The sequence below is a fragment of the Salvelinus namaycush genome, chromosome 5, assembly GCF_016432855.1.
Source record: "Salvelinus namaycush isolate Seneca chromosome 5, SaNama_1.0, whole genome shotgun sequence".
In the NCBI taxonomy this organism is placed as follows: Eukaryota; Metazoa; Chordata; class Actinopteri; order Salmoniformes; family Salmonidae; genus Salvelinus; species Salvelinus namaycush.
In genome coordinates, this window is record NC_052311.1 from 59803767 (window position 1) to 59830717 (window position 26951).

A 26951-nucleotide genomic window follows, 5' to 3' on the forward strand; every position below is an offset into this window, starting at 1 on the left:
GTGCCTCTTTTGAAGAGGAATGATGAAAGTAAAAAATATTGACTGGACAATAAATCAAATTAAATGTTATCGGTCACATACACATGATTAGCAGATGTTAATGTGAGTGCAGCGAAATGCTTGTGCTTCTAGTTCCGACAGTGCGGTAATATCTAACAAGCAATCTAACAATTCTACAACAACTACCTACTGTCATACACACAAATATAAGTAAACTCCATGAGCAACTCTGATGGCCAGCAAGTGGGAGGGTTTTCAGGTGTTTTATTTCATTTATTCAGTACGGAGGGAACCACACCTATTCAGTAGGGAACCACACCTGCAAAGCTCATTATGCATAAAGTAAGTCTGAATACCAACTACTGAGAAGTGCGTAGGGCCGATTTGAAGTGGATTTAACAAGTGACATCATTAAGGGATCATAGCTTTCACCTAGCTAGATTCACCTGGTCAGTCTATGTCAGGGAAAGAGCAGATGTTCCCTACAGTGTATGTAGACACTGGTGTGGTGCTGGTGTAGAATAAAGCCTAATGTTAAAAAGTAGCTCTTTAAAGGCAAAGAAAAATATATTTTTAGGGGTGATGTCATTATGTCCAGCTGTTTTCATCAAAAAGATAGTTAAATGGAAACTCACCCTAGCAGACAATTGTCGCATCTATTTTCTATGCGAACTTTCTAAATGTCGACCCCAAAAAATAAATCACTGGACAAAGTTACTGGAAACATAGTTACTGTTGTGGTTGTACTTGTCTTGATTTTATTTGCTTTGCTCTTCTTAGGACTTCAAGTATCATGGTGTGGTCTCAGGTCTTCCTCATCTCCAGTTACAGTACCTCTCTATGATTTCCTCAAGTTGGGGAAGACGATGGAGAAGGAACTTCCATTTCCAACATGAAAATCAACCAGAGGAAGAAAGAGGCTCTCCAAGCCAACATATGGAGATCAGCTCTTGTATCTGGCTGTGTGGCAGCAATACAGTACCAATTTCAGGTCTCTCCTTTAGTGTAGATATAACCATATCTATCAGGCTTTTGGTCTTGATAATGAGTCTCTGCAGAGCCTTGCTGATGAACAAATGTGCCAGTGGAGGAGCTGAAAGCAGTCCCCTCTGAACAAGGAGATAAGACTCATCAACATTCTGACCAAGGCACCTGTGCCTTTTTATTATATAAGGGAAATATATTGCCCAAAAATATACATGAAATACTATGCTTCCTTTTGCATATCCATACCAATTTAATTTCTATAACCTACAGCATGAAATCTATTCTTTTTTTAAAGGATTCTATCACCACCATGACAGTCGGATGATTGCATAATCCCAAAATGTTTTTTTGCTTCTGGATTTGAAAAGAATCCTAGTTAATACTTAATATTACTTGCCTGAAATGTAAAGGAGGTGATATACAAAGGATTTTATACTCTTTCAGAATGTTCTAACAATAATCTTATGTTATTACATCAGAAGAAGGGAGGAATAACAGAGTATATCGGTTTAATGTTAATGATTACATCATATTTGTATAAATTCTTGTCAAGTTGCAGAAGTGTCTCGTCCTGAATCTCAGCTCCATCTTTACACAATGAACATTTCAGGTAAACAGGTAACAAATACTTTAGACAATCACATATTATGAAATAAAAATGAAGCAGCACCGTTGTATGCTTCAACTAAATATAACTTTCACCATTTCTATCATGTTAGTCAGAATGTATCTTTCAAAGTCAGTCATTTTCTGTACCATCTGATTCTTCTAACACTTAGCAGGGTTATTTACTGTCACATTGACACCTGAATCTTATCAGCGGTCCCTTTTTCTCCCTCTGTTACAAAGACACCAAAGTTGAACTATCTGTAGTTCCATGAGATGAGATGGACCTCTCCTCAACATCAAACACCTCATATCACCACTGACTGAACCTGTAAGCCCAATAGTACTGGCACTGTCCATCTCCAGACCCACCTCCCTCTGTCTCTTCTGGTCCTCATGTAGGACAGGGACATCCATTTCCTCCAGTATATTCATAACAACAGGTTGACAGTGTTGCTAGGCCTGTAGACGGCTGTATTCAGACAGGGCTGAGGACTTCTTCACCCCGTCCCAGATGCGAGCCGCATAGTGAAACCTGTCACAACATAACAGTCAAACATATTTTCGAGTACAGTTTTGCCTCATTTCCAGCTAATCACAAAATGTATACAGTGAGTGACAGACACGCCAACACTTGTGTCCCTCTGTGCTTCCCTTACCAGTTCTTCTCTGTGAGGATGGTGTGTGACAGCTGACAGCGGGACATGGCCAGGATTTGGCTGCGGAGCTTGGAGACCTGAGAGGAGAAGGTAGGGTGTCCTCTGTAGCCCGGGAGGAGAGAGAAGAGAGGGGCAGACCCAGACCCTGGAACAAAACACCAAGACACAGACATGGGGAATCAGTAACACAAAGGAATGAGAGAGGAGAACATCCACAAATATAGACAGAAGTGTGTGAAAACTAAGACATGGTATTTGCTCTGACCTGCTTTGGTTAGCGCGTCCTCCCCCTCATTCTCCATGAGGGGCAGCAGGAACATGTTGACCTCTGTTTCCAGGTAGTCGCGGTCCAGGCCAGGAAAAATATTACAGTCCAGCATGGACAACGTGCCTGCATATAGAAATCAATACATGCTAACTAAACCCATGTCTGCACAATTTATGGGGCTTTTTAATGACATTCGTCACTGCTTTGCACATCTCACCCTTCAAAAAGATGCACGTGCAGGAATCCTAATATAGAAACAACACAATAGTATAAATATGTGAATGTTGTGATAAGCCTGTTGGTACATCCTCTCCAGTCTAACCTTTGTATTTCAGATGGGAGTGGGCCATCAGCTTGTCCACTGCCATATGCATCTTCTTCAGGTTTCTGGGACAGAACTCATCACGACTAGATTTGTTCTGCAGGAAGACTAGACAACAGAACAATACATTATTGAGCGTTCAGTACACTGAGCTGGAACTAGAGTGTGTGTGTGTGTGCGCGTCTGTTTCTGCGTCTGTCACCTATGTGAGGGTAGTACTCTGATCCCTCTTCATTGCCAGAGGAACCAGTGCTGTCGTGGCTGGCTGAGGGGGTGGAGGGCTTTAACATCTCTGCTGTCTGGAGGAACCTGGTCAGAGACAAAATCATCATCACAGAGACACTTCGTACAACCTGGTCAGAATATTCACACAGCACAACAACCACTACAACGACAACATGAATATGATATCAGAACATTCCCAATGGTGTGACAGTGGAATGGATGTGAGGGTGTAAATCATTTCCCCAAAAATATTTCCATGGTGATGAGTGGAAAAGGTAATGCCACAGCCAAAATACACTCAGACACAGAACACCACCCTGAAATAATGATCCTACCTGCCCTGATTTGAAAACCCCATGATAAGCATTAGTGAATCAGTGCTAATGGACTCTTTTTTTTCCAGACGGGTGGGGTGGTTGGTTACCTGTAGAGGTTGATGTCAGTGAACCAGTCTTGAATCACAATGACCACGTGGCACACTGTGAACAGGAAGGCAGTGATCTGAAGAGACTGATTCAAAAAGAGCAGAGGTGAAAGAGTGAGTTAACACCTTGAGAGAACAGTAGAACTTACAAACTGACTTCAATATACAGTATGGAAACACATTATGCAAACAGACAGATGTTTTAAGACTCAATCATAAGACTGGATCAGATTAGACAGGAAGTAGCTCTCCTTTAGAGCCTCTGTTGCCCAGTGCCCCCTGCTGGCCCCTCACTGACCTGCATCTCCACATAGGTGTGAGGGAGGTTGTACTCTGGAGGCAGCTTGCGGTCGTTGTTGATGAGGTGATCCAAAATGGAGGGGCTGAGAATGGGCTGGAGGAACACACAGAGCAGAGGAACACATTGGTATAGAAAACAACATTGGAGCAAGAGGAATGGTACATGGATAAATACCAAATTAGAGATACAGCAAATTGCCTTAAATGCTGATGCTTTAATCTGACCTGTGTGTCCAAGAAGATGACTCTTTCCTGGGTAATGTAGAAGTCAATACCAGTGCTCTGGTTCCCTCCTCTCTCTTTGATCTCCTGAGTCTGGGCCCTGAACACATAGCCCCTACACAAACACACACAGGCCTGTCAGACACACAGATACAATAAAACCATCTGTTACCGTTTACTTTCAAATTTAATTACATTCATTTAGACTATAAAAATATACAACACAATATTCCCTGTCTTTATAGATGGAAAGAGCTCCATGTAAGGAGGTGTCAATAGAACAATACCTTTGGTCTTCTTCAGGTGCGTTGGCAGACAGGAGAGACATGATGGTGGATTTCCCTGTTCCCTGCAGGCCAATGACTCCCACTACCAACATGTCTGTCTGGTCCCTTAGGTACTGTAACACAGGACAACACAACATGTCTGTCTGGTTCAGTGTTCCTCTGGAAAAATGTGTAGCAGTGGGGAAAAAGGTTGCAGTGGAGGGGGTTAAGAGGTGGGTCCGGATCTCCCCGGAAAATTTTTATATAGAAGAACCGAGAAGCACATTTCTTGTGATTTTTTAAAAAGCCCCTTCCCCAAAATGAATGACAATAAAATTATGCTGACACCATCTAAATTATAATTTTCAACTTCAGAAGTGAGCCCAATAATATATTGGTAAAATTATTTTAATATATTGGACCATGCATGGTCAATATTATCAGGTATGGTATTAGCAATAAGCATTATCACTTGTAGCCCAACCAAAAAAAGGCATAGTGGCAAGAAATAAATTAGCTGAAGCACGGTGTCACGACCTGCATTTACCCTAGTGAGCTAATCATTAGCTAGATCCCAAATGGGATCTTTTAATTAAAACTTCTTAAGGCTAGGGGGGCGGTATTTTCACGTCCGGATGAAAAGCGTGCCCAAAGTAAACTGCCTGCTACTCAGGCCCAGAAGCTAGGATATGCATATTATTAGTAGATTTGGATAGAAAACACTCTGAAGTTTCTAAAACTGGTTGAATGATGGCTGAGTATAACAGAACTTATTTGGCAGGCGAAACCCCGAGGACAAACCATTAAGAAAAAAAATAATAATTGAGGTCACTCTTTTCAATGGGTTTTCTACAGGGATCTGGATTTCTAAGGCACTTGCTTGCAGTTCCTATCGCTTCCACTGGATGTCAATAGTCTTTAGAAATTGGTTTATGTTTTTCCTTTGTGTAATGAAGAATTAAGGCAGTTCAGAACGAGGGTTGAGTGAAGTGTACTGTTTGTTAGAGGCGCATGACCTGAAAGAACACTCCACTTTGTTTTCGTCCGGTATTGAACGCAGTTTATCCCGTCTTAAATTTGATCGATTATTTACGTAACAAAATACCTAAAGTTGTATTAGGAAAGTTGTTTGAAATGTTTGGACAAAGATTACAGGTAACTTATGAGATATTTTGTAGTCATGTTGCGCGAGTTGGAACCGGTGTTTTTCTGGATCAAACGCTCCAAATAAATGAACATTTTGGATATATAACGACAGAATTAATCGAACAAAAAGGACCATTTGTGATATTTATGGGACATATTGGAGTGCCAACAGAAGAAGCTCGTCAAAGGCATGAATTATATCTTTATTTCTGAGTTTCGTGTCGCGCCTAGCGGGTTGAATTATGATTGTCTGTGTTTGTTTGGTGGGGTGCTATCCTCAGATAATCGCATGGTTTGCTTTCGCCGTAAAGCCTTTTTGAAATCTGACACTTTGGCTGGATTAACAACAAGTTTAGCTTTAATTTGGTGTATTGCATGTGTGATTTCTCTGCCATTTCACCGGATGTTGTCAAAACGATCCCGTTAATGGGATTTGATCCCTAAGATAGTTAGCATCATATTCATTATTTATTTTGTCCCAAAACAAACTGTGCATTATGAATTGATGTGCATTGACTGCTTGTCAGAATGCATGTTTACCTCCTTATGGCACTCGCAACTTAAATCTGCCTTGAGGGGAATATTTATCTCACATAGAAGGCACAACAACAAACCGATAAGGTAAATAGATAAACTGTTATACTATGGGGTTTAGAGGTCGACCGATTATGATTTTACAAACGCCGATAGCGATTATTGGAGGACCAAAAAAAGCTGATACCGATTAAATCGGACGATTTTTATTTATATATATTTGTAATAATGACAATTACAACAATACTGAATGAACACTTATTTTAACTTAATATAATGCATCAATAAAATAAATTTAGTCTCAAATAAATAATGAAACATGTTCAATTTGGTTTAAATAATGCAAAAACAAAAGTGTTGGAGAAGAAAGTAAAAGTGCAATATGTGCCATGTAAAAAAGCTAACGTTTAAGTTCCTTGCTCAGAACATATGAAAGCCGGTGGTTCCTTTTAACATGAGTCTTCAATATTCCCAGGTAAGTTTTAGGTTGTAGTTATTATAGGACTATTTCTCTCTATACATTTACATTTACATTTAAGTCATTTAGCAGACGCTCTTATCCAGAGCGACTTACAAATTGGAAAGTTCATACGTATTCATCCTGGTCCCCCCGTGGGGAATGAACCCACAACCCTGGCGTTGCAAGCGCCATGCTCTACCAACTGAGCCACACGGGACCTATACCATTTGTATTTCATATACCTTTGACTATTGGATGTTCTTATAGGCACTATAGTATTGCCAGCCTAATCTCGGGAGTTGATAGGCTTGAAGTCATGCACAGCGAAGAGCTGCTGGCAAAAGTAGGAAAGTGCGATTTGAATGAATGCTTACGAGCCTGCTGGTGCCTACCACCGCTCAGTCAGACTGCTCTATCAAATCATAGACTTAATTATAATATAATAACACACAGAAACACGAGCCTTAGGTCATTAATATGATCAAATCCGGAAACTATCATTTCGAAAACAAAACGTTTATTCTTTCAGTGAAATACGGAACCGTTCCGTATTTTATTTAATGGGTGGCATCCCCAAGTCTAAATATTGCTGTTACATTGCACAACCTTCAATGTTATGTCATAATTATGTACAATTCTGGCAAATTAATTACGGTCTTTGTTAGGAAGAAATGTTGCGAACTGTGTGAAGACCGAGCCAGGCGGCCCAAACTGCTGCATATACCCTGACTCTGCTTGCACAGAACGCAAGAGAAGTGACACAATTTCCTTAGTTAAAAGAAATTCATGTTAGCAGGCAATATTAACTAAATATGCAGGTTTAAAAATATCTACTTGTGTATTGATTTTAAAGAAAGGCATTGATGTTTATGGTTAGGTACACATTGGTGCAACAACAGTGCTTTTTTCGCAAATGGCTTGTTAAATCGTCACCCGTTTGGCGAAGTAGTAAATTAACAGGCACCGCATCGATTATATGCAATGCAGGACAAGCTAGATAAACTAGTAATATCATCAACCATGTAGTTAACTAGTGATTATGTTAAGATTGATCGTTTTTTTATAAGATAAGTTTAATGCTAGCTAGCAACTTACCTTGGCTCCTTGCTGCACTTGCGTAACAGGTAGTTAGCCTGCCACGCAGTCTCCTCATGGAGTGCAATGTAATCAGCCATAATCGGTGTCCAAAAATGACGATTACCGATTGTTATGATAACTTGAAATCAGCCATTCCGATTAATCGGTCGACCTCGAATGGGGTTGTCTGATTTTTCTATTAATTTATTTTGCAAAGGAAAAGTTAATGTGGCCTGTCCTAGCATCTTCAAAGTGCCACAGCTAAATGACTGCAGCAGAAACACTGATCTGGTCCCTTAAATACTGTAATGCAGGACAATAAATCTGTTACACAACATGGAACATGTGTAGCCTGGCTACAGATCTGTTACATATATGTATGGCATGACAACAATAATCAGAAGAGCTTTACCTCCATGGCACTGTCACACCAGTTCATCTGATCGTCCACCAGCTTGATGCTGTGCTTCATCTTCTCAGGGGGGACGAGCTTGGTCTGGCCAATCACAGCTGTAAGTAATGTGCATGTGTTAGAGATTGTATTCCCTGCTACAGTAAGTAAACACTTATGATGGCTAGGGTAATGCTGATGACCAGTATTGACTCACGGTCCACAGCACCGCTGGAAGCAGCTGCTCCCATGCCTCTGTTTTGGATCTGGTAGACAGGTTGGGTAGGGCGCTGGCCCTCCCTCTCTAGCTTTGAGGCCCCAGAGCCGGAGGCCGGAGAAGCCACCTCAGGAGGGGTCCCTGGTTTCCCCCCGTCCTCCCTGGACTTGATGAGCATGATGGGCTTCTCCAGGGCCTGGCCTCCACTGATGGGTACACTCTGGGAAGGCTTGGACTGAAACAAAACAAGAGCCAATGCATTATACTTGTTGTATTTACTGCCAAGAACCATGCATCTGAATTCATTAAAACCTTTAGTCAACTTACAGACAACAACCTTCAGTAAGAGCATCTCTCCTTACCCGTTCTCCAGGGGGTTTGGCCAGGATGATGGGGGTCTTCTGAAGGAGTGGTCCTGGAGGCTCCTCACTGCCATCCTTCAAAGACCAGATGAGAACTACAATAAACTAAGGTAGCCCATATAGATAATTTTCCCACAGAGGAAAGCCTTGCACTTTTGTCCTTACCCTGCGTTCTCTGGGGACATATTCCCGATCTCGACTGGGACCAGAGAGGTTTTGCCCCGGGGGACCCACATCCCTGTCTCGGCGTCGCCTTCTCCTCCTTCCCTGTCCGTACATGCCAGGTTGACTGTGGCCAGATTCTGACATGTTGCACACTATGGTCAACTGTCAAAATAAAACGGGAACAGATAGCGACAACATCAGTTCAAATGTAATGCATTCTGATCTACTGAAATGCAGTGGCTAGCTACAGTAACCCATTTGGGTGGAATGGATCTGAGGAGTGGCTCTTTTCACACTTCAGGGTTCTTAAAAGCGGAAGTAGCTGCAGGTATGTAGACGCACTTCCGGCAACAGAAATGCCAATGGCGGAATCGAGAAACATACGTTTTTGTAGTGTCCCGCAGTGCTCAAATTCCAAACATAAACAGACATATTTCCCCGAGCAATGATGAACTGAAGTAGTAGTGTGGGCAGGAAATGATACGTCGAGGAAGCACATACTGTATATTTGCAGCTTACATTTAAACCCTAGCGACCATCTTCCTTCGTCAGACCGCAAGGGTCTGAAGCCGGGGGCTGTTCCTAGACGTTTTCAATGGAACGACTATCATCCCGCAACAACCTAAATATAAAAGGGCAAATGCTCGTCTTGGAGTTCGAGAAACCGAGAACCAATAGCCGGACACTTAACTGCTCTTGTGTTGCTGGCGACCACGACTATGCGAAACCTCCTCCTCTTGGTAACGTTAAGTGGTGAATGTCTATTATTAGTTAGATCAACTCGCTGTCCAGGTAAAGTGGACGGGAACATCTTAAAATATAAGATATACATACTACATGAACAAACCATAGAAATTACCATAGCTTTAGCCGGGGAAATTACAATGATTGAATGAACGCTACTAGTCTTTCCAGGCCAACGACGCATATATTTAAAACACTTTCACTCGTCTTTCATTTCACAATACACATAGTTATTTCGTTAACACTTACATTATGCGATTAATTTGGTTTTCAAGAAGGATTAGCTAATTGCTTTCCAGATAGAATCCGCAAAACGGAAACAAAATCAGATGGTAACGCTGAAGTACAGCTCTCAAATTCTTTCGTTGGGAAACGAAGCCAGCTGCATAGGTTCCGGGCAGTTCAACGTGGTTTTGCTGCACGACAGGGGTCTCTATTCATTACGCCAATCCTGTTGTAAAACGTTTTGCAACGAATACGATAGTTATTGGACATATTCAAGTAGGTAGGTGCTAGGTCCCTCCCCGTTTCGTTTGCTCTGTTTTCTTCCCTTTTGTTCTCAAACGGTAAACGGTTTCCGTTGCAAGACGTAATGAATACACCCCATATTTCCATGTTTTGTACACTGATTGGAGTTCCAACATTTTGTAAATGCAGTGTAAAATGTGGTTAGTAAAATGTAGCACCGTTCATGTAGTTCAGGCATATTTTTAGCTAATCATACTATATATATATATATATATATAGTGGGGGAAAAAAGTATTTAGTCAGCCACCAATTGTGCAAGTTCTCCCACTTAAAAAGATGAGAGAGGCCTGTAATTTTCATCATCGGTACACTTCAACTATGACAGACAAAATGAGAAGGAAAAAAATCCAGAAAATCACATTGTAGGATTTTTTATGAATTTATTTGCAAATTATGGTGGAAAATAAGTATTTGGTCAATAACAAAAGTTTCTCAATACTTTGTTAAATACCCTTTGTTGGCAATGACAGAGGTCAAACGTTTTCTGTAAGTCTTCACAAGGTTTTCACACACTGTTGCTGGTATTTTGGCCCATTCCTCCATGCAGATCTCCGCTAGAGAAGTGATGTTTTGGGGCTGTTGCTGGGCAACACGGACTTTCAACTCCCTCCAAAGATTTTCTATGGGGTTGAGATCTGGAGACTGGCTAGGCCACTCCAGGACCTTGAAATGCTTCTTACGAAGCCACTCCTTCGTTTCCCGGGCGGTGTGTTTGGGATCATTGTCATGCTGAAAGACCCAGCCACGTTTCATCTTCAATGCCCTTGCTGATGGTAGGCTTTGTTACTTTGGTCCCAGCTCTCTGCAGGTCATTCACTAGGTCCCCCCGTGGGGTTCTGGGATTTTTGCTCACCGTTCTTGTGATCATTTTGACCCCACGGGGTGAGATCTTTCGTGGAGCCCCAGATCGAGGGAGATTATCAGTGGTCTTGTATGTCTTCCATTTCCTAATAATTGCTCCCACAGTTGATTTCATCAAACCAAGCTGCTTACCTATTGCAGATTCAGTCTTCCCAGCCTGGTGCAGGTCTACAATTTTGTTTCTGGTGTCCTTTGACAGCTCTTTGGTCTTGGCCATAGTGGAGTTTGGAGTGTGACTGTTTGAGGTTGTGGACAGGTGTCTTTTATACGGATAACAAGTTCAAACAGGTGCCATTAATACAGGTAACGAGTGGAGGACAGAGAGGAGCCTCTTAAAGAAGAAGTTACAGGTCTGTGAGAGCCAGAAATCTTGCTTGTTTGTAGGTGACCAAATACTTATTTTCCACCATCATTTGCAAATAAATTCATTAAAAATCCTACAATGTGATTTTCTGGATTTTCTTTTCTCATTTTGTCTGTCATAGTTGAGGTGTACCTATGATGAAAATTACAGGCCTCTCTCATCTTTTTAAGTGGGAGAACTTGCACAATTGGTGGCTGACTAAATACTTTTTTGCCCCACTGTATGTGTATATATATATATATAAACAGGCCTGGCATGCAGGAGAAACGGGGTGTCACAATAATTTCAGAGGGATTTTGAAATGTCCTCTAAATGAACCTAGAATAAATCATGTGAATAGGCTTCAGTGCACAGATTTCAAACCATACATGCATGTGTAATGAGCCAGTGCCATGAAAACATGTTATTGTGTTGTAGAGGGTGAATATACAATATAGGCCTACACCCTGGTAAGACTAAAAATATCAAAACTTTACTCCTCCAAATACGACTCGTCAGGAAAGCATGCAGTTTATTAGGCTACAGATTAAATTAATTATGATGAACTTCACAGAGTGGTGAAAGTGCATGGTAGTGCATCTGTAGAGTTGAAAATTAGATGGAAACCCATTTAACTTGTATTTTTTATTCAGAAAATGGGAATTTAACAGCAAATTGTATTTTTACGCACAGTATTTTATCTGCAACAAATCAATTTGGTGGGAAAATGCGCACATTGTTTTTATGCGGATTTTGTAATATTCACATGATAATCTGTCACCAATTGGATGGATACCTAGCTAGTGATGCAAAACTGAAGAAATAATAATCAAATAGAACCACGTGCATTTTTGTAGGCCTATATGGTATGATATCATGATCTAGTGCAGAAAGGTTTTATGACTATGTTATTGTCATTAGATTGTGCCATTAGGTTGTAGAGAAGATAAGTGTCCTACACATAACCTAAAAATAGTAATTTAGCTACTTAACAACAATATAGTCCTATTGTTACTAATTTAAATTCCTCACTTAGCTAATAAAATAGTCCTAATAATATAATTAGTTGAAATGGCATCAACACTTGGCATCACATTTAAATCCTCAATTATTGTATGCCCTTATGGGCAGAGGTTACAGTATGGTAAACAAAGGTACAGTGTGTAGTTTCTACAGCAGTCTTTCAACTTGCAATATAATTATGTGTAGCCTAATTATGAATGTGTTTGTTTATTTGTTCGTTTTTTGCAAATGTGTGTAATTCGTTTAAATAAAATATGAATACTGGGAGCTGTAGGTTTCACACTGGCTCCACCCATTCCTGCTAAAACAGGAAATAGAGAATAAATGATGGAAGCCAAAGCAGGGAATATTAACGTTTTAAAAAGAACTTAAAAGGTAATGTTTTTCGAAATGCTGCTATAGTTATGTACAATTCGTAGTAGGTGTTAGCTAGGTAATGTAAGTCAAAAAATGAATGAATCAACGTCAATTTCGCACGTGCACCAAACCAACGACATTATCGAATGGGGGAACGCGCTCTCTCTATTGACAACAACAACAACAACAACATTGAGAGCGTCATTGCTTTGGAGATAAATTGTTACGTCATCCTCACATTTGAGAATTAGCTTGTACATTAGTGAGCGATGTAGCTACACACCTGTATAGTCTAGAGTACATAATTGGAATAACTTGTTGTCTCATATCTAGTCAGGGGTGTATTCTTGACGCTATTCTGTTGCAAAACGGAAGCAAACGAAACGGGGTGGGATTTACCTGAATTTGTCCAATTTGCAATTGTTTGGACTAGTGATGACACCCTAGGTTGTCTGAATAAAAACATTTGATGATAACTTGTGAAGTAGCAATCTGCGTAGCCCAGCTAACGGCAACGTTAGTACCAGCAGAGAGGAATAGGCGGCAGTACCAAGTAGCTAGTAACGTTAGTGGTTAGTTGTACAATATAATGGAAGTTAGCAACCCGCTTGGTCAATATTAGCAACGTTTTGCAGAAACTGACATTAGTACTAATATTTTGCCTTTGGGAGTTGAACTATCACAGTAGTACCAAATATACTGGTAACTAACCCTTCAATCTGTGGTAATGCAGTAGTAGCAAGTTATTCTGACTTAATCCATGTCACTATATCATCTGTGTGTCTGTCAGTCAGTGTCTGTGTGTGTGGATTTCTCTTTGCTTACTTTGTGTCACTCAAAATGTAGGGAGCCAGTATATGGTTGCTATGGAGATGGCTGCTGAAGACATAGTGATTCAGGAGACCGTGGGGGCAGAGGTGGAGCTACTGGAGGATGTGAACAAAGCCCAGAAGCAGAGTCCACCGGTGAGTTGTTGATACAGGCCAGAGACGTTAGTTATCAATGATATCCTATCAGTGTTCACAGTGGTATGTCATCCATCCCAAATTATGTACAGCGGGAGAGTACCTATCATTTTGATAGCTGTCAATTTAGATAATAAAATAAAATATTTAACCTTTATTTAACCAGATAGGCAAGTTGAGAACAAGTTCTCATTTACAATTGCGACCTGGCCAAGATAAAGCAAAGCAGTTCGACACATACAACAACACAGAGTTACACATGGAGTAAAACAAACATACAGTCAATAATACAGTAGAAAAATAAGTCTATATACAATGTGAGCAAATGAGGTGAGATAAGGGAGGTAAAGGCAAAAAAAGGCCATGGTGGCGAAGTAAATACAATATAGCAAGTAAAACACTGGAATGGTAGAGATTCGCAGTGGAAGAATGTGCAAAGTAGAGATAGAAATAATGGAGTGCAAAGGAGCAAAATAAATAAATACAGTAGGGGGGGGGTAGTTTTTGGGCTAAATTATAGATGGGCTATATACAGGTGCAGTAATCTGTGAGCTGCTCTGACAGCTGGTGCTTAAAGCTAGTGAGGGAGATAAGTGTTTCCAGTTTCAGAGATTTTTGTAGTTCATTCCAGTCATTGGCAGCAGAGAACTGGAAGGAGAGGCGGCCAAAGGAAGAATTAGTTTTGGGGATGACCAGAGAGATATACCTGCTGGAGCGCGTGCTACAGGTGGGTGCTGCTATGGTGACCAGCGAGCTGAGATAAGGGGGGACTTTACCTAGCAGGGTCTTGTAGATGACCTGGAGCCAGTGGGTTTGGCGACGAGTATGAAGCGAGGGCTAGCCAACGAGAGCGTACAGGTCGCAGTGGTGGGTAGTATATGGGGCTTTGGTGACATCGGATGGCACTGTGATAGACTGCATCCAATTTATTGAGTAGGGTATTGGAGGCTATTTTGTAAATGACATCGCCAAAGTCGAGGATCGGTAGGATGGTCAGTTTTACAAGGGTATGTTTGGCAGCATGAGTGAGGATGCTTTGTTGCGAAATAGGAAGCCAATTCTAGATTTAACTTTGGATTGGAGATGTTTTATGTGAGTCTGGAAGGAGAGTTTACAGTCTAACCAGACACCTAGGTATTTGTAGTTGTCCACATATTCTAAGTCAGAACCGTCCAGAGTAGTGATGTTGGACGGGCGGGCAGGTGCAGGTAGCGATCGGTTGAAGAGCATGCATTTAGTTTTACTTGTATTTAAGAGCAATTGGAGGCCACGGAAGGAGAGTTGTATGGCATTGAAGCTCGTCTGGAGGGATGTTAACACAGTGTCCAAAGAAGGGCCAGAAGTATACAGAATGGTGTCGTCTGCGTAGAGGTGGATCAGAGACTCACCAGCAGCAAGAGCGACATCATTGATGTATACAGAGAAGAGAGTCGGTCCAAGAATTGAACACTGTGGCACCCCCATAGAGACTGCCAGAGGCCCAGACAACAGGCCCTCCGATTTGACACACTGAACTCTATCAGAGAAGTAGTTGGTGAACCAGGCGAGGCAATCATTTGAGAAACCAAGGCTATCGAGTCTGCCAATGAGGATGTGGTGATTGACAGAGTCGAAAGCCTTGGTCAGGTCAGCGAATACGGCTGCACAGTATTGTTTCTTATCGATGGCGGTTAGGATATCGTTTAGGACCTTGAGCGTGGCTGAGGTGCACCCATGACCAGCTCTGAAACCAGATTGCATAGCGGAGAAGGTATGGTGGGATTCGAAATGGTCGGTAATCTGTTTGTTGACTTGGCTTTCGAAGACCTTAGAAAGGCAGGGTAGGATAGATATAGGTCTGTAGCCGTTTGTGTCAAGAGTGTCCCGCAGCTGCTTTCCAATCTTTGGGAATCTCAGACGACACGAAAGAGAGGTTGAACAGGCTAGTAATAGGGGTTGCAACAATTTCGGCAGATACGTTTTTAGAAAGAAAGGGTCCAGATTGTCTAGCCCGGCTGATTTGTAGGGGTCCAGATTTTGCAGCTCTTTCAGAACATCAGCTGACTGGATTTGGGAGAAGGAGAAATGGGGAAGGCTTGGGCGAGTTGCTGTGGGGGGTGCAGTGCTGTTGACCGGGGTAGAGGTAGCCAGGTGGAAAGCATGGCCAGCCATAGAAAAATGCTTATTGAAATTCTCAATTATAGTGGATTTATCGGTGGTGACAGTGTTTCCTGTACTCAGCGCAGTGGGCAGCTGGGAGGAGGTGCTCTTATTCTCCATGGACTTTACAGTGTCCCAGAACTTTTTTGAGTTTGTGTTGCAGGAAGCAAATTTCTGCTTGAAAAAGCTAGCCTTGGCTTTTCTAACTGCCTGTGTATATTGGTTTCTAGCTTCCCTAAAAAGTTGCATATCACGGGGGCTGTTCGATGCTAATGCAGAACGCCATATGATGTTTTTGTGTTGGTTAAGGGCAGTCAGGTCTGGAGAGAACCAAGAGCTATATCTGTTCCTGGTTCTAAATTTCTTGAATGGGGTATGCTTATTTAAGATGGTTGAGGAAGACATTTAAAAAAAAATAACCAGGCATCCTCTACTGACGGGATGAGATCAATATCCTTCCAGGATACCCCGGCCAGGTCGATTAGAAAGGCCTGCTCACTGAAGTGTTTCAGGGAGCGTTTGACAGTGATGAGTGGAGGTCGTTTGACCGCTGACCCATTACGGATGCAGGCAATGAGGCAGTGATCGCTGAGATCTTGGTTGAAAACAGCAGAGGTGTATTTAGAGGGCAAGTTGGTTAGGATGATATCTATGAGGGTGCCCGTGTTTACGGCTTTGGGGTGGTACCTGGTAGGTTCATTGATAATTTGTATGAGATTGAGGGCATCAAGCTTAGATTGTAGGATGGCTGGGGTATTAAGCATGTTCCAGTTTAGGTCGCCTAGCAGCACGAGCTCTGAAGATAGATGGGGGGCAATCAGTTCACATATGGTGTCCAGAGCACAGCTGGGGGCAGAGGGTGGTCTATAGCAGGCGGCAACGGTGAGAGACTTGTTTTTAGAGAAGTAGAAGTTCAAATTGCTTGGGTACAGACCTGGATAGTAGGACAGAACTCTGCAGGCTATCTTTGCAGTAGATTACAACACCGCCCCCTTTGGCCGTTCTATCTTGTCTGAAAATGTTGTAGTTAGGAATGGAGATTTCAGAATTTTTGGTGGTCTTCCTAATCCAGGATTCAGACACGGCTAGAACATCCGGGTTGGCAGAGTGTGCTAAAGCAGTGAATAAAACAAACTTAGGGAGGAGGCTTCTAATGTTAACATGCATGAAACCAAGGCTTTTACGGTTACAGAAGTCATCAAAAGAGAGCGCCTGGGGAATAGGAGTGGAGCTAGGCACTGCAGGGCCTGGATTCACCTCTACATCACCAGAGGAACAGAGGAGGAGTAGGATAAGGGTATGGCTAAAAGCTATGAGAATTGGTCGTCTAGAACGTCCGGAACAGAGAGTAAAAGGAGGTTTCTGGGGGCGATAAAATAGCTTCAAGGTATAATGTACAGACAAAGGTATGGTAGGATGTAAATACAGTGGAGGTAAACCTAGGTATTGAGTGATGATGAGAGAGATATTGTCTCTAGAAACATCATTGAAACCAGGTGATGTCATTGCATGTGTGGGTGGTGGAACTGAAAGGTTGGATACGGTATAATGAGCAGGGCTAAAGGCTCTACAGTGAAATAAGCCAATAAACACTAACCAGAACAGCAATGGACAAGGCATATTGACATTAAGGACAGGCATGCTTAGTCGAGTGATCATAAGGGTCCAGTGAGTAGTGAGGTTGGTTGGGGTAACGGCGATTCAGCAAGCTAGTATAGGATGGAGGTCTGTTTTTAGCCACCTCGTGCGTTTCCGACGGTAGATTAGTGGGGTTCCGTATGGTAGAGGGGAATCAATCCAGTTGGCAAAATAGATATAGTTATAGTGACCCAAGAAAAATTGTCCGATAGACCTATTCAGATAGCAGCCGATAAGACAGCTAACGATTAGCGGGCCGCAGATGGGCGTTCAGATAACGTCGTGATGGAGGGGCCAGTTGGATAACTCCCTCGGGCAGATAACGTCGGTAGTCCAGTCGTGAAAGCCCGGTGGGGCTCCGCATCGGCAGTAAAACGGGTCCGGATAGGTGATTGTAGCCCAGGAGTGGCTGATGAAACTCTTCAGCTGGCTAGCTCCGGAATAATTGATGTTTGCTCCAGGATCGACGTAAGCCAATAATCACAAGGATAGCAGCTAGCTAGCTGCGAGATCCAGGTGTAAATGTCCAGAGCTTGCGGTTGAAATCCGGGGATATGGAGAGAAAAATAGGTCCGGTATGTTCTGGTCTGAGTCGCGTTGTACAAAACTGGCGATAGCTTTTCGAGCTAAAGGATAGCTGATGACCACAAACCGTGGTGAGCTGAATACTAACGTTAGCCAGTAAACTGGCTAGCTTCTGGTTAATAATAATTAGTTGTATGAATTTTTCATTATTTAAATTTTTAAACCAAATTCCCTTTCGGTCAATTCAGTCTGGCATGGAAATGGAATTGGCTCTGTATCCCTCTTGAATGTATCCCTATCTATACTTATCTCTTTCCTCTCTCAATGCCCTCTCCATCAGCTGCCTTGTTATTTTTTCTTTCTCTTTTCTCCTCTGCAGGACAGGGAACACTCTGAAAATCCCAACTTTATTTCTACTCCTGTACACTTGGTACTTTTGAAATGTTTGCCTTTTTGTAGACTATTAAAGGAGACGTTCACTCTTTTGAAATAAATCTGTATTTTGGATGTAAATGGCCTGTTATTGAAGTACCCAGACACTTTTTTTGCGATTTCACTTGTTTTTGGGAAGTGTACCCCAACAGCGATATACTTCCTCATGCTCGTTTAGCAGTTACAAGGGCATTATAAAACGTGAACAAAGGCTCCAAAAACACTCAAGTACATATTTTTTGAAACAGCAACTCTCTCAGTATAGTGATGCAGGTCTTTAGATATTGTACACATGAAATTGTGTGATCCAAACTTTATCTGCACCGTTATATTCCATTTTGTGTGACTCAAGTGATACTTCTCCGTGTAATCCATGATACTTTTCCGTGTGCGTATGTGCAGGCTACATGGAGAAGTGACACAGATGGATAGGGGAAACTGCTCGAGTCGCACGAAACGTTGGTAGCCATGAAGTGCTTTGAAAGACTGGTCATGGCTCACATCAACAGCATCCTCCCTGGACCCACTCCAATTCGCATAGCGCCCCAACAGATCCACAGATGACGCAATCTCAATCGCACGCCACACGGCCCTTTCCCACCTGGACAAAAGGAACACCTATGTGAGAATGCTGTTCATTGACTACAGCTTAGCGTTCAACACCATAGTGCCCACGAAGCTCATCACTAAGCTAAGGACCCTGGGACTAAACACCTTGCTTTGCAACTGGATCCTGGACTTTCTGACCCCAGGTGGTAAGGGTAGGCAACAACACATCTTCCACGCTGATCCTCAACACTGGGGCCCCTCCGGGGTGTGTACTTAGTCCACTCCTGTACTCCCTGTTCACCCACGACTGCGTGGCCAAACACGACTCCAACACCATCATTACGTTTGCAGACGACACAACAGTGGTAAGTAAGCCTAATCACCGACAACGATGAGACGGCCTATAGGGGGGAGGTCAGAGAACCTCTCCCTCAGTGTGAGCAAGACAAAGGAGATGATCATGGACTACATACAGGAAAAGGCGGGCCGAACAGGCCCCCATTAACATCAACGGGGCTGTAGTGGAGCGGGTCAAGAGTTTCAATTTCCTTGGTGGTGTCCACATCACCAACAAACTATCATGGTCCAAACATACCAAGACAGTTGTGAAGAGGGCACAACAAAACCTTTTCCCCCTCAGGAGACTGAAAAGATTTCGCATGGTTCCCCAGATCTTCAAAAGGTTCAACAGATGCACCATCGAGAGCATCCTGACCGGGTGCATCACCGCCTGGTATGGCAATTGCTCGGCATCTGACCGTAAGGCGCTACAGAGGGTAGTGCGTATGGCCCAGTACATCACTGGGGCCAAGCTTCCTGCCATCCAGGACCTATATAATAGGCGGTGTCAGAGGAAAGCCCATAAAATTGTCAGAGACTCCAGTCACCCAAGTTATAGACTGTTTTCTCTGCTACCGCACGGCAAGCGGTTCCGGAGTTCCAAGTCTAGAACCAAAAGGCTCCTCAACAGCTTCTACCCCCAAGCCATAAGACTGCTGAACAATTAATCAAATGGCCTATTTACATTGTTGTATTCGGAGATTGTGACAAATAAAGTTTGATTTGATAAAGGTGTGATTTAAAGTTCGGAATGACAGAATGTCATGTGTATTGCTGGTGGAGTAAGTTTCTCAAAAACAAGTGAAATCTCAGTGTCTGCATACTTCAATAAAATGCCATTTACATCCAAAATACAGAACTTATCCTTTTAATAAATTGATTAAGAAAAACTACTCTGGCTGTTAGGCTTTGAATATGCTTCAGCTTAGGCTGTATCTTTCTGTAGACTGTTTCCAATGCTCTATTTATTGACGTTCACCAGTGCCTGCCTCATATGTAAGCAATTGGCAAACAATAATATATTTGTGGTCAGTCAATAGTCATCACTTTGTAAACTATTGATTGATTAATTTACTCACTTTGTCTCTAATATGTAATTTTGCTGTGAATTGCAGGAGATCCCCAGGTTTTCTGTGCCACGCCCGTTCTCCATTCCAGAGGACTCGAGTGACGATGACTGTGACCTGTCAGGGGACAGCGTCTCTGCTTACGGCATGCATTCCATGGAGCTGGGGGGAAAGTGCTGGGAATGTGGCGTGCAATTCAAGTCTGGCCAGGAGTTGATCGAACACTTTGAGAGCCACAGGTCCAAGGTCTCAACGTCCTGCAACATATGTCAAGTGACTTTCAGTCGCACAGTATCACTGGCTATGCACCTAGTCAACGCACACCCAAACTCAGTCCTCCATTGCAGCAACTGCCAGCTGCATTTCAGCAACTTGTGGGATCTCAACAAGCACATAGGAATACACTTGTTCACCGAGTTGTTAAATACACCCCTTGAGGACATCTCAAATAATGGCTTGAATAGCAGTGAAGAGACTTTAAAGGGACAGTATACTCTACCTTCAGCCTTGGCACTCAAACATGAGGACTACTCAAATGATGGCAGTGAGGAGACTTTAAATGCACAGTGTACTTTACCTTCAGCAGTGACCCTAGACCATACGTATAGCATGGAAAGCAATGGGAGAATGACAAAGACAAGACATAGGCTGGAGGAAGATGTCAAACCAGACCCTTCCACTCTGACCCTAGGCCCCTCCATTCTGACTCCCTCACTGAGGATCCGTGTCAAACTGGAGAGAGGGGTTGAGGTTGATGGCGCCCCCCTCCAGTGGGATGAGGGGATGAGCGATGGAGAGGGGAGTGAACATAGCGAAGACACTGAGAGTGCAGGAGGAACAGACAACGACAGGTTAACAGAGAGCAGCGGAGAAACGGATATAGATGAGGAGGACATCAGGCTGAGTGAAGAAGAGGAGGAGGAAATGAAAAGTAAACAGGGGGAGGATAGGAAGAATGACATCCAGAGCGAAAAAGAGGATGAGGATGCTGAGATACTGATTGACCAAGATGGTGAGCCCTCCTCGTCTGAGCGGGAGTCAGAATTTGACCCAGAAGAGTTATCAGATTCTGACTCGGGGTCCAGCAGCACTGGGGAATCCAGTGGGTCTTCTTACACTCCTGTACGCACACGGAAAGCCAAGACCCGGCCATCCTGGACTAAGCGGCCCCAGACCAAGTTGTCCCAGGTCAAGCCTTATTATTGCATCTATTGCACCAAAGGACCGTATCATAATATGGACTTTCATGTGAAGACCTGCAATATGAAGGACTTTCAATGCTCTTTATGCCAAGCCGTCTTCCCTACCGAGATGGCCATGTTGGACCATGAGGTTCGGACTCACTCTGAAGCCATATCGGGCCAAATGTACACCTGTGAGTTCTGCCGTCAGGTCTTCCCCGATCTGGCCATCTACAAAAACCACAACTGTCCCAAAAAAGACACATCCCCCCCATATGTTCCTGATCCCACTACGTGTATCCATTGTGGAACAGGGCCATTCACTAATATGGACGTTCATTTGAGAAGCTGCAGTTGGAAAGGTCTTACATGCACTGAGTGCAGAGTACTCTTCCATAATAGGAAGGCCCTGCAGAACCATAACGTTTCAGTTCACGGACAGCTTTCCACTATGTGTGCTGTTTGCGGCAGAGGGCCATTCACTGATATGGACTTCCATTTGAGGAGCTGCTCTAGGGATTGGTCCTTACAATGCTCTGAGTGCAAAGTCCAATTTCCTTCTGAGAAATTCCTGGTGGACCATAATCTTCAATATCACAGTGCCACATCAAAGACCTCTGACCAAGGTGTCTGTGTTTATTGCGGCAGTGGACCATTCACTAGTCTGGACATCCACATGAGGACCTGCTCTAAGCAGAAGGGCTTAAAATGCTCTGTGTGCAATGTTTTTTTCCCTACTGAATCGGTCCTGGCTGATCATATGGTTTGCTATCACAGCACCCCATACCATGTCCATAGAACCCCATACCAAGTCCAGAGCATCCCATACCAAGTCCAGAACAGAGACTCAGAGACCCCTGAAGGTACCTGTCTCCATTGTGGCAGAGGTCCATTCACTAGTCTGGATATCCACTTGAGGACCTGCTCTGGGAAGAAGGGCTTCAAATGCTTTGTTTGCAACGTTTTCTTTCCTACAGAGACAGCCCTGGCCGACCATAAGGTTCTCGTTCACAGTATCCCATCAGAGACCCCTGACAAAGGTACCTGTGACCATTGTGGCAAGGGGCCATTCACTAATCTGGACAACCACATGAAGACCTGCTCTGAGAGGAAGTGCATCCAATGTTCTGTGTGCAAGTTTTTCTTTCCTAGTGATGTCCTGGCCAACCATATGATTTCCTATCACAGTACCAAATCCCGAGTTCAGAGCCCAGTCACAGAGACGCCTGACAAAGGTGCCTGTGTCCATTGCGGCAGAGGGCCCTTCACTAGTCTGGAACATCACATGAAGTACTGCAATAAGCAGAAGGGCATCCAATGCGTTATGTGTAAAGCTTACTTTCTTACTGAGGGCAGTCTGGTGGACCATATTGTTTTGGCTCACGCTGACAAGCTGGTCACCCAAGCTGGTGGGTCCTCCGCTACGACTTTCTCTTTCGTACCCATGGCTATCTCTACCACCTCAGGCCGGCAGAGCCCCAGTAGCTCCACCCTGATGTGTTACAGTAGTGGCAATAAGGAGCTGAAACGACTGGCCCCAGTCCCTGTGGCTGATCAGGACCCCAGTCCAGTTGGCCAGCTAACACCTGCTGGACAGTCTCCTGTGTCTCTGCCTAGAGTAATGCTGTCTACCACCTCCTCTTCCCAGCCAGCTGTTCCTGTGGTGGCCACCTTGCTCTTTGACAACACTGGTGGTGGTCCAGGGAAAATGGCCAGGCTGGTCCCAGTGGCCCCACAGACCAACCCTCCCAAACCGCAGGTCACAGCACCCATGCAGACTAACACAGCAAAGCCCCTTGGGCAGTTCTCTAACCTTCTGCAACAGACTATCCATCAGGCAAAATCTGTCCAACAGCAGACACCCAGCCCTACTACCCTAGCCATGGACCCTATCAGATCACCCACCACTCCATCCCCTAGACCTGTCTCAGCCTCTGCCCCGGGGAAAATCACCTTGATCCGCCTCTCACCTGTCCCTACCCCCCCTCAAGCTCAGTCTTCCCCCCTTACCCTTGCCTTTGCCCCAGCCCCTCTAAGCATCATGTGTATGTTTGTGAATAGAAGTAAGGAGCTGGCCCTGGAGAAACGCATGAAGATGAGCTGGCGCTCCAAGGGCACCTACACCTGCCGCCAGTGCGGCGCTGTCTCGCAGCAGCCCTCGCTCAGTGTGAAGCACCGCTACCTCCACCGGGGCTCCCGGCGGTACCGCTGCCACTGTGGTAGGTCGTTCCTGCGGCGGTTGCACCTCCTGCGTCACTACCTCCAGCACGCCCAGGCCACCCGCTACATATGCACTGCCTGCGGGGAGACCTTTGACGGGGCAAAGTGCCTCGCACAGCACATGGTTGGAGCTTCCAGCACAACTAGATGTCCAGGTGACAGCATAACTTTGAAGCTGAGGAAAGAGTGCCGGATGCCCTTCTCCTGTCACTGTGGGCAGATGTTTTGTAGGCCTGCTGCTTTTCTCTGGCACAAACTGAAAAACACCCAAAGGACTTAACACTGAAATGGGCCCACAGCAGGGCCCAGTCTAGGCCCTATTCAAAGCAGTGGTTTTTCCATGGCTCACACAGGCAGGCAAGCCTATCATTTACTATGCTTAGGGGTAGAGGAGGACAATGCAGTTTGTGGACTTGTTTGACTTTTTTCACTGTGAATGAAAGATGATTCCTTATGAAATAATCTATGTATGTATTGGTTTAAAATGTGTTTTCACTTCCACTAAAACATTCTGTTTTCACCAAAAGACCAAAAATACAATCATATTAAAATGATATATTTGACTTGAGTTGTCTTTGTAAGAGGTCATAGGTTATTTGTACATTAGAAGACTAAAGCATTATCATTAATTCGGTTCCATGAGATGGCAATATTATTATCGTTAATATTATAAGTAGGTTATGATTTAGCTGGTAGAACAATACTCATTCAAAAACTTTCATTCACCAATGGCTTTTAATTGTCAGGAAGACCAGAAAATGTATTTCCAATGCATGGTTTTATCATGTGCAAAAGAACCTGTAAACGTTTCACTTCACATCGTTTTTGCAGAATCTATCCTTTTGTAAGCCGATTTCACAATATTACCTGTACATGTGATCCTCATGTTAAAAAAACAAAATATATTTTTTAAAGAATTACATATCTTAACTCCAGTTAATGAAAATGCAGACGTCCAGTTTAAATACAACCATGGGAATAGTTGTCCTCACAAGGTGCTTGATTTAGTAATGCCCCAGATTACCAGCCTTACCATTGGGGCTGGAGAACGGGTACAATTTGTGGATTCACAAAGTGAATGACATAAATTATGCAAATAAGACAATGCTGTGCCACTGACCCATATTTCCCCATTCACACTTGAGTGCAACATGTATTGAGAGCTGTGTTCTAAAAATGCACCCTCATTTAAAGACTGGCCACTTTTAATCCTACCTGTTTGCTAAGTATAATTTGGCTGTTACTAGTCCAAAAACAATCCATGTCACACAAGTATTGTTTGGTAAAAGATTTCAAAACTATTTAGACTGTGATGATATATTACCCATAGGCTGCCACAGAGACCCAAGAATATGACGTCGTTTGACATTCATTCATGTCTTTGACTGGTGTGTGATTGTCATGCATGTACATATCCTCTGGAGGGAGCTGTCACATCAGAATTAGAATAACAGTGAGCAATGTCTCCATGTACTTTATGCAGGTTGACGTTTATTGTTGTGAGTCTTGCCCTGGAGGCAGAACTGAGCGGTTTCCGCTAGATAGGCCAGCTGCAAGTCAAAATTGTCTATATTGTAAAAATTCATGAAAACAAAAATTTGGTTAGGCATTATGTTTAGCAGTGTGGTTATGTTTCAAAGCAGATTTTATGACTGTGGCTGTGCCAGCTAGTGACCACTCTGCAGAGCTGCCTCCAGTACATGAGTCATCCCAATAAATATCAGCTTGCGTACTTTATTAGGCTATGCTACTTGTCTCTTGATCTTTATGAGAACAGCTTAACTATGTAAACTGACTGCTTCCCCATACAATCATCCTTAAGACAACAATATATGTCGGGCCTTAACAGTCTAGATTAGTTACAGTACCTTAGGGAGTGTTTGAGTGGGTGGCCGGGCAGCCCTTGAGACATGGCAACTGACTAGCAGTTTATCCCTCTGACTGAGGCCGTGTGAAGAGAAATTGTTCTATTTCCTAATCTAACAAAATGGAGAGGATTATAACAGTTAGAGAACAGAGATGTGTATTTTAAAAGTGACCAGCAGCTCTCTCTAGTAATAAGGCAGTTGTCTCATACACTGGTGCCTCTGAGGATGTCACCGCTTTATACTTCCTGTTAGGAAAAATGTGTGGAATAACCATTGTGTTTTACTTGTGGAAAAAGGTATAATTGAAAGACGCTTTGCGGGAGGCTGTCAATACTGAGTGGCATTCAAAGAAGTTCCCCTCACATTTAAAAACGCTGTTTAAACCTCTCATTCCATAGGAACCAGGCATTATGTTTAGGTGACTCCAATGTAACTTGTAACACTAATAGCAGGAGTTAGGGGACATACTTTACAGAGCCATCAGTGGGTGAACCCATAGAGCCCCTCCCTCTGAGATGACACAAGCTACAGAACCAGAGGCCGTGTTACTGTAGTTCTTAATTGAGATTGTTAATGCAATACTTTGTACATTAAACACATCTGATAAAAATACACCAGTCATCTATATCAGACCCCGCTGTAGTAAAATTAAGTCCTTTTTCTTTTTTGTCTTTACAAGTACGAGTCGTTGTGTAGGGTCCATTCAGTCGCTGGGTCAGAAGACGATGCCAGCCTTGGTCCTGGCAGTAGTCCAAGTGGTGCCGCAGGTCAAATGTTAAATGCAGCTTTGGGGGGGAAGAGGATTCCCATCCCGGTCTGATGGAAATTACAGAAGGCTGGTAGCATCCATCTTTAGTCTTTGGGAAAGGCCTGCAGCGAGTGTGGTTCACCCAACCACCACCACCACCACACAGCCACGAGTCACCTGTAGAGAGAGAATAGTTAGAATCTACAGTACAGGTTATTCTCAAGCATGTTCATATCAAGTTTTGTTGTGAAAGTTAAAGGTGCTAGACATTTTTTATTTTATTTTTGCATTGTAATGTCAGAAAATGTCCATAATATTTCTGGCACTAATAGTGAAATGATAGTGTTTCACACTATTACTTATCCGGCAGTGTTGTAATTGGCAGTGATATTCGCCTATTGATTTCTACTGCCGGAGCGGCATCTGTTGTCACATTGTGAAAGCTGTTCTGACTTTGTGGCTGTGTTATCGAGTTGACACTTCAGTTTATGTGAGAAAACAAGCACTGAATAGTGTAGGGAGTCATTGTACCATCTAAACGCTGTGAAATATATTTTCAATAATAAAAAAAACTATTGTTTTTATAGCTGTTTAAAGCTGGTGGACCAAAACCGAAAGTAACAGCTGTAAAAACAATCATTTTTTTGTTGTTGAAAATATATTTCTCAGCGATTTCACAGCAATTTAGTACAATGATTCCTTACACTATTAAGTGCTTGTTTTTTCACATAAATGGAAAATGCAACCATTTTGAAATGACAGAGCGATTTCCACTAGATAACAGCTAGCCACA

The 26951-nt window shown here is 43.2% G+C and overlaps 2 protein-coding genes across 5 annotated transcripts; one reads left to right on the top strand and one right to left on the bottom strand.

Moving 5' to 3' along the window:
* Positions 1–663: 663 nt before the first annotated feature.
* On the bottom strand, positions 664–9737 carry smg9 (SMG9 nonsense mediated mRNA decay factor). 3 transcript variants are annotated; one of them, XM_038994646.1, is made up of 14 exons: positions 9151–9248; positions 8632–8793; positions 8467–8541; positions 8105–8339; positions 7909–8006; positions 4301–4413; positions 4017–4128; positions 3790–3885; positions 3492–3577; positions 3045–3151; positions 2843–2950; positions 2518–2643; positions 2253–2397; positions 668–2128 (listed from the first exon to the last, which is right to left on the bottom strand). In XM_038994646.1, the coding sequence occupies exons 2-14, from the start codon at positions 8773–8775 to the stop codon at positions 2050–2052; spliced, it is 1524 nt and encodes a 507-aa protein (XP_038850574.1). In that variant the 5' UTR covers positions 8776–8793; positions 9151–9248; the 3' UTR covers positions 668–2049. The 3 variants fall into 3 exon arrangements, with proteins under 3 accessions (XP_038850575.1, XP_038850574.1, XP_038850573.1); XM_038994645.1 differs by lacking the exon at positions 9151–9248 and adding an exon at positions 9625–9737 and having other exon boundaries at positions 1480–2128; XM_038994647.1 differs by lacking the exons at positions 3790–3885; positions 9151–9248 and adding an exon at positions 9625–9737 and having other exon boundaries at positions 664–2128.
* Positions 9738–12434: 2697 nt separating this feature from the next.
* On the top strand, positions 12435–24683 carry LOC120048552 (zinc finger protein 836-like). 2 transcript variants are annotated; one of them, XM_038994631.1, is made up of 3 exons: positions 12435–12505; positions 13334–13452; positions 20190–24683. In XM_038994631.1, exons 2-3 carry the CDS (start codon positions 13345–13347, stop codon positions 23820–23822), a joined length of 3741 nt encoding a protein of 1246 aa, XP_038850559.1. In that variant the 5' UTR covers positions 12435–12505; positions 13334–13344; the 3' UTR covers positions 23823–24683. The 2 variants fall into 2 exon arrangements, with proteins under 2 accessions (XP_038850559.1, XP_038850560.1); XM_038994632.1 differs by lacking the exon at positions 12435–12505 and adding an exon at positions 12737–13189.
* The last annotated feature ends 2268 nt before the right edge of the window (positions 24684–26951 follow it).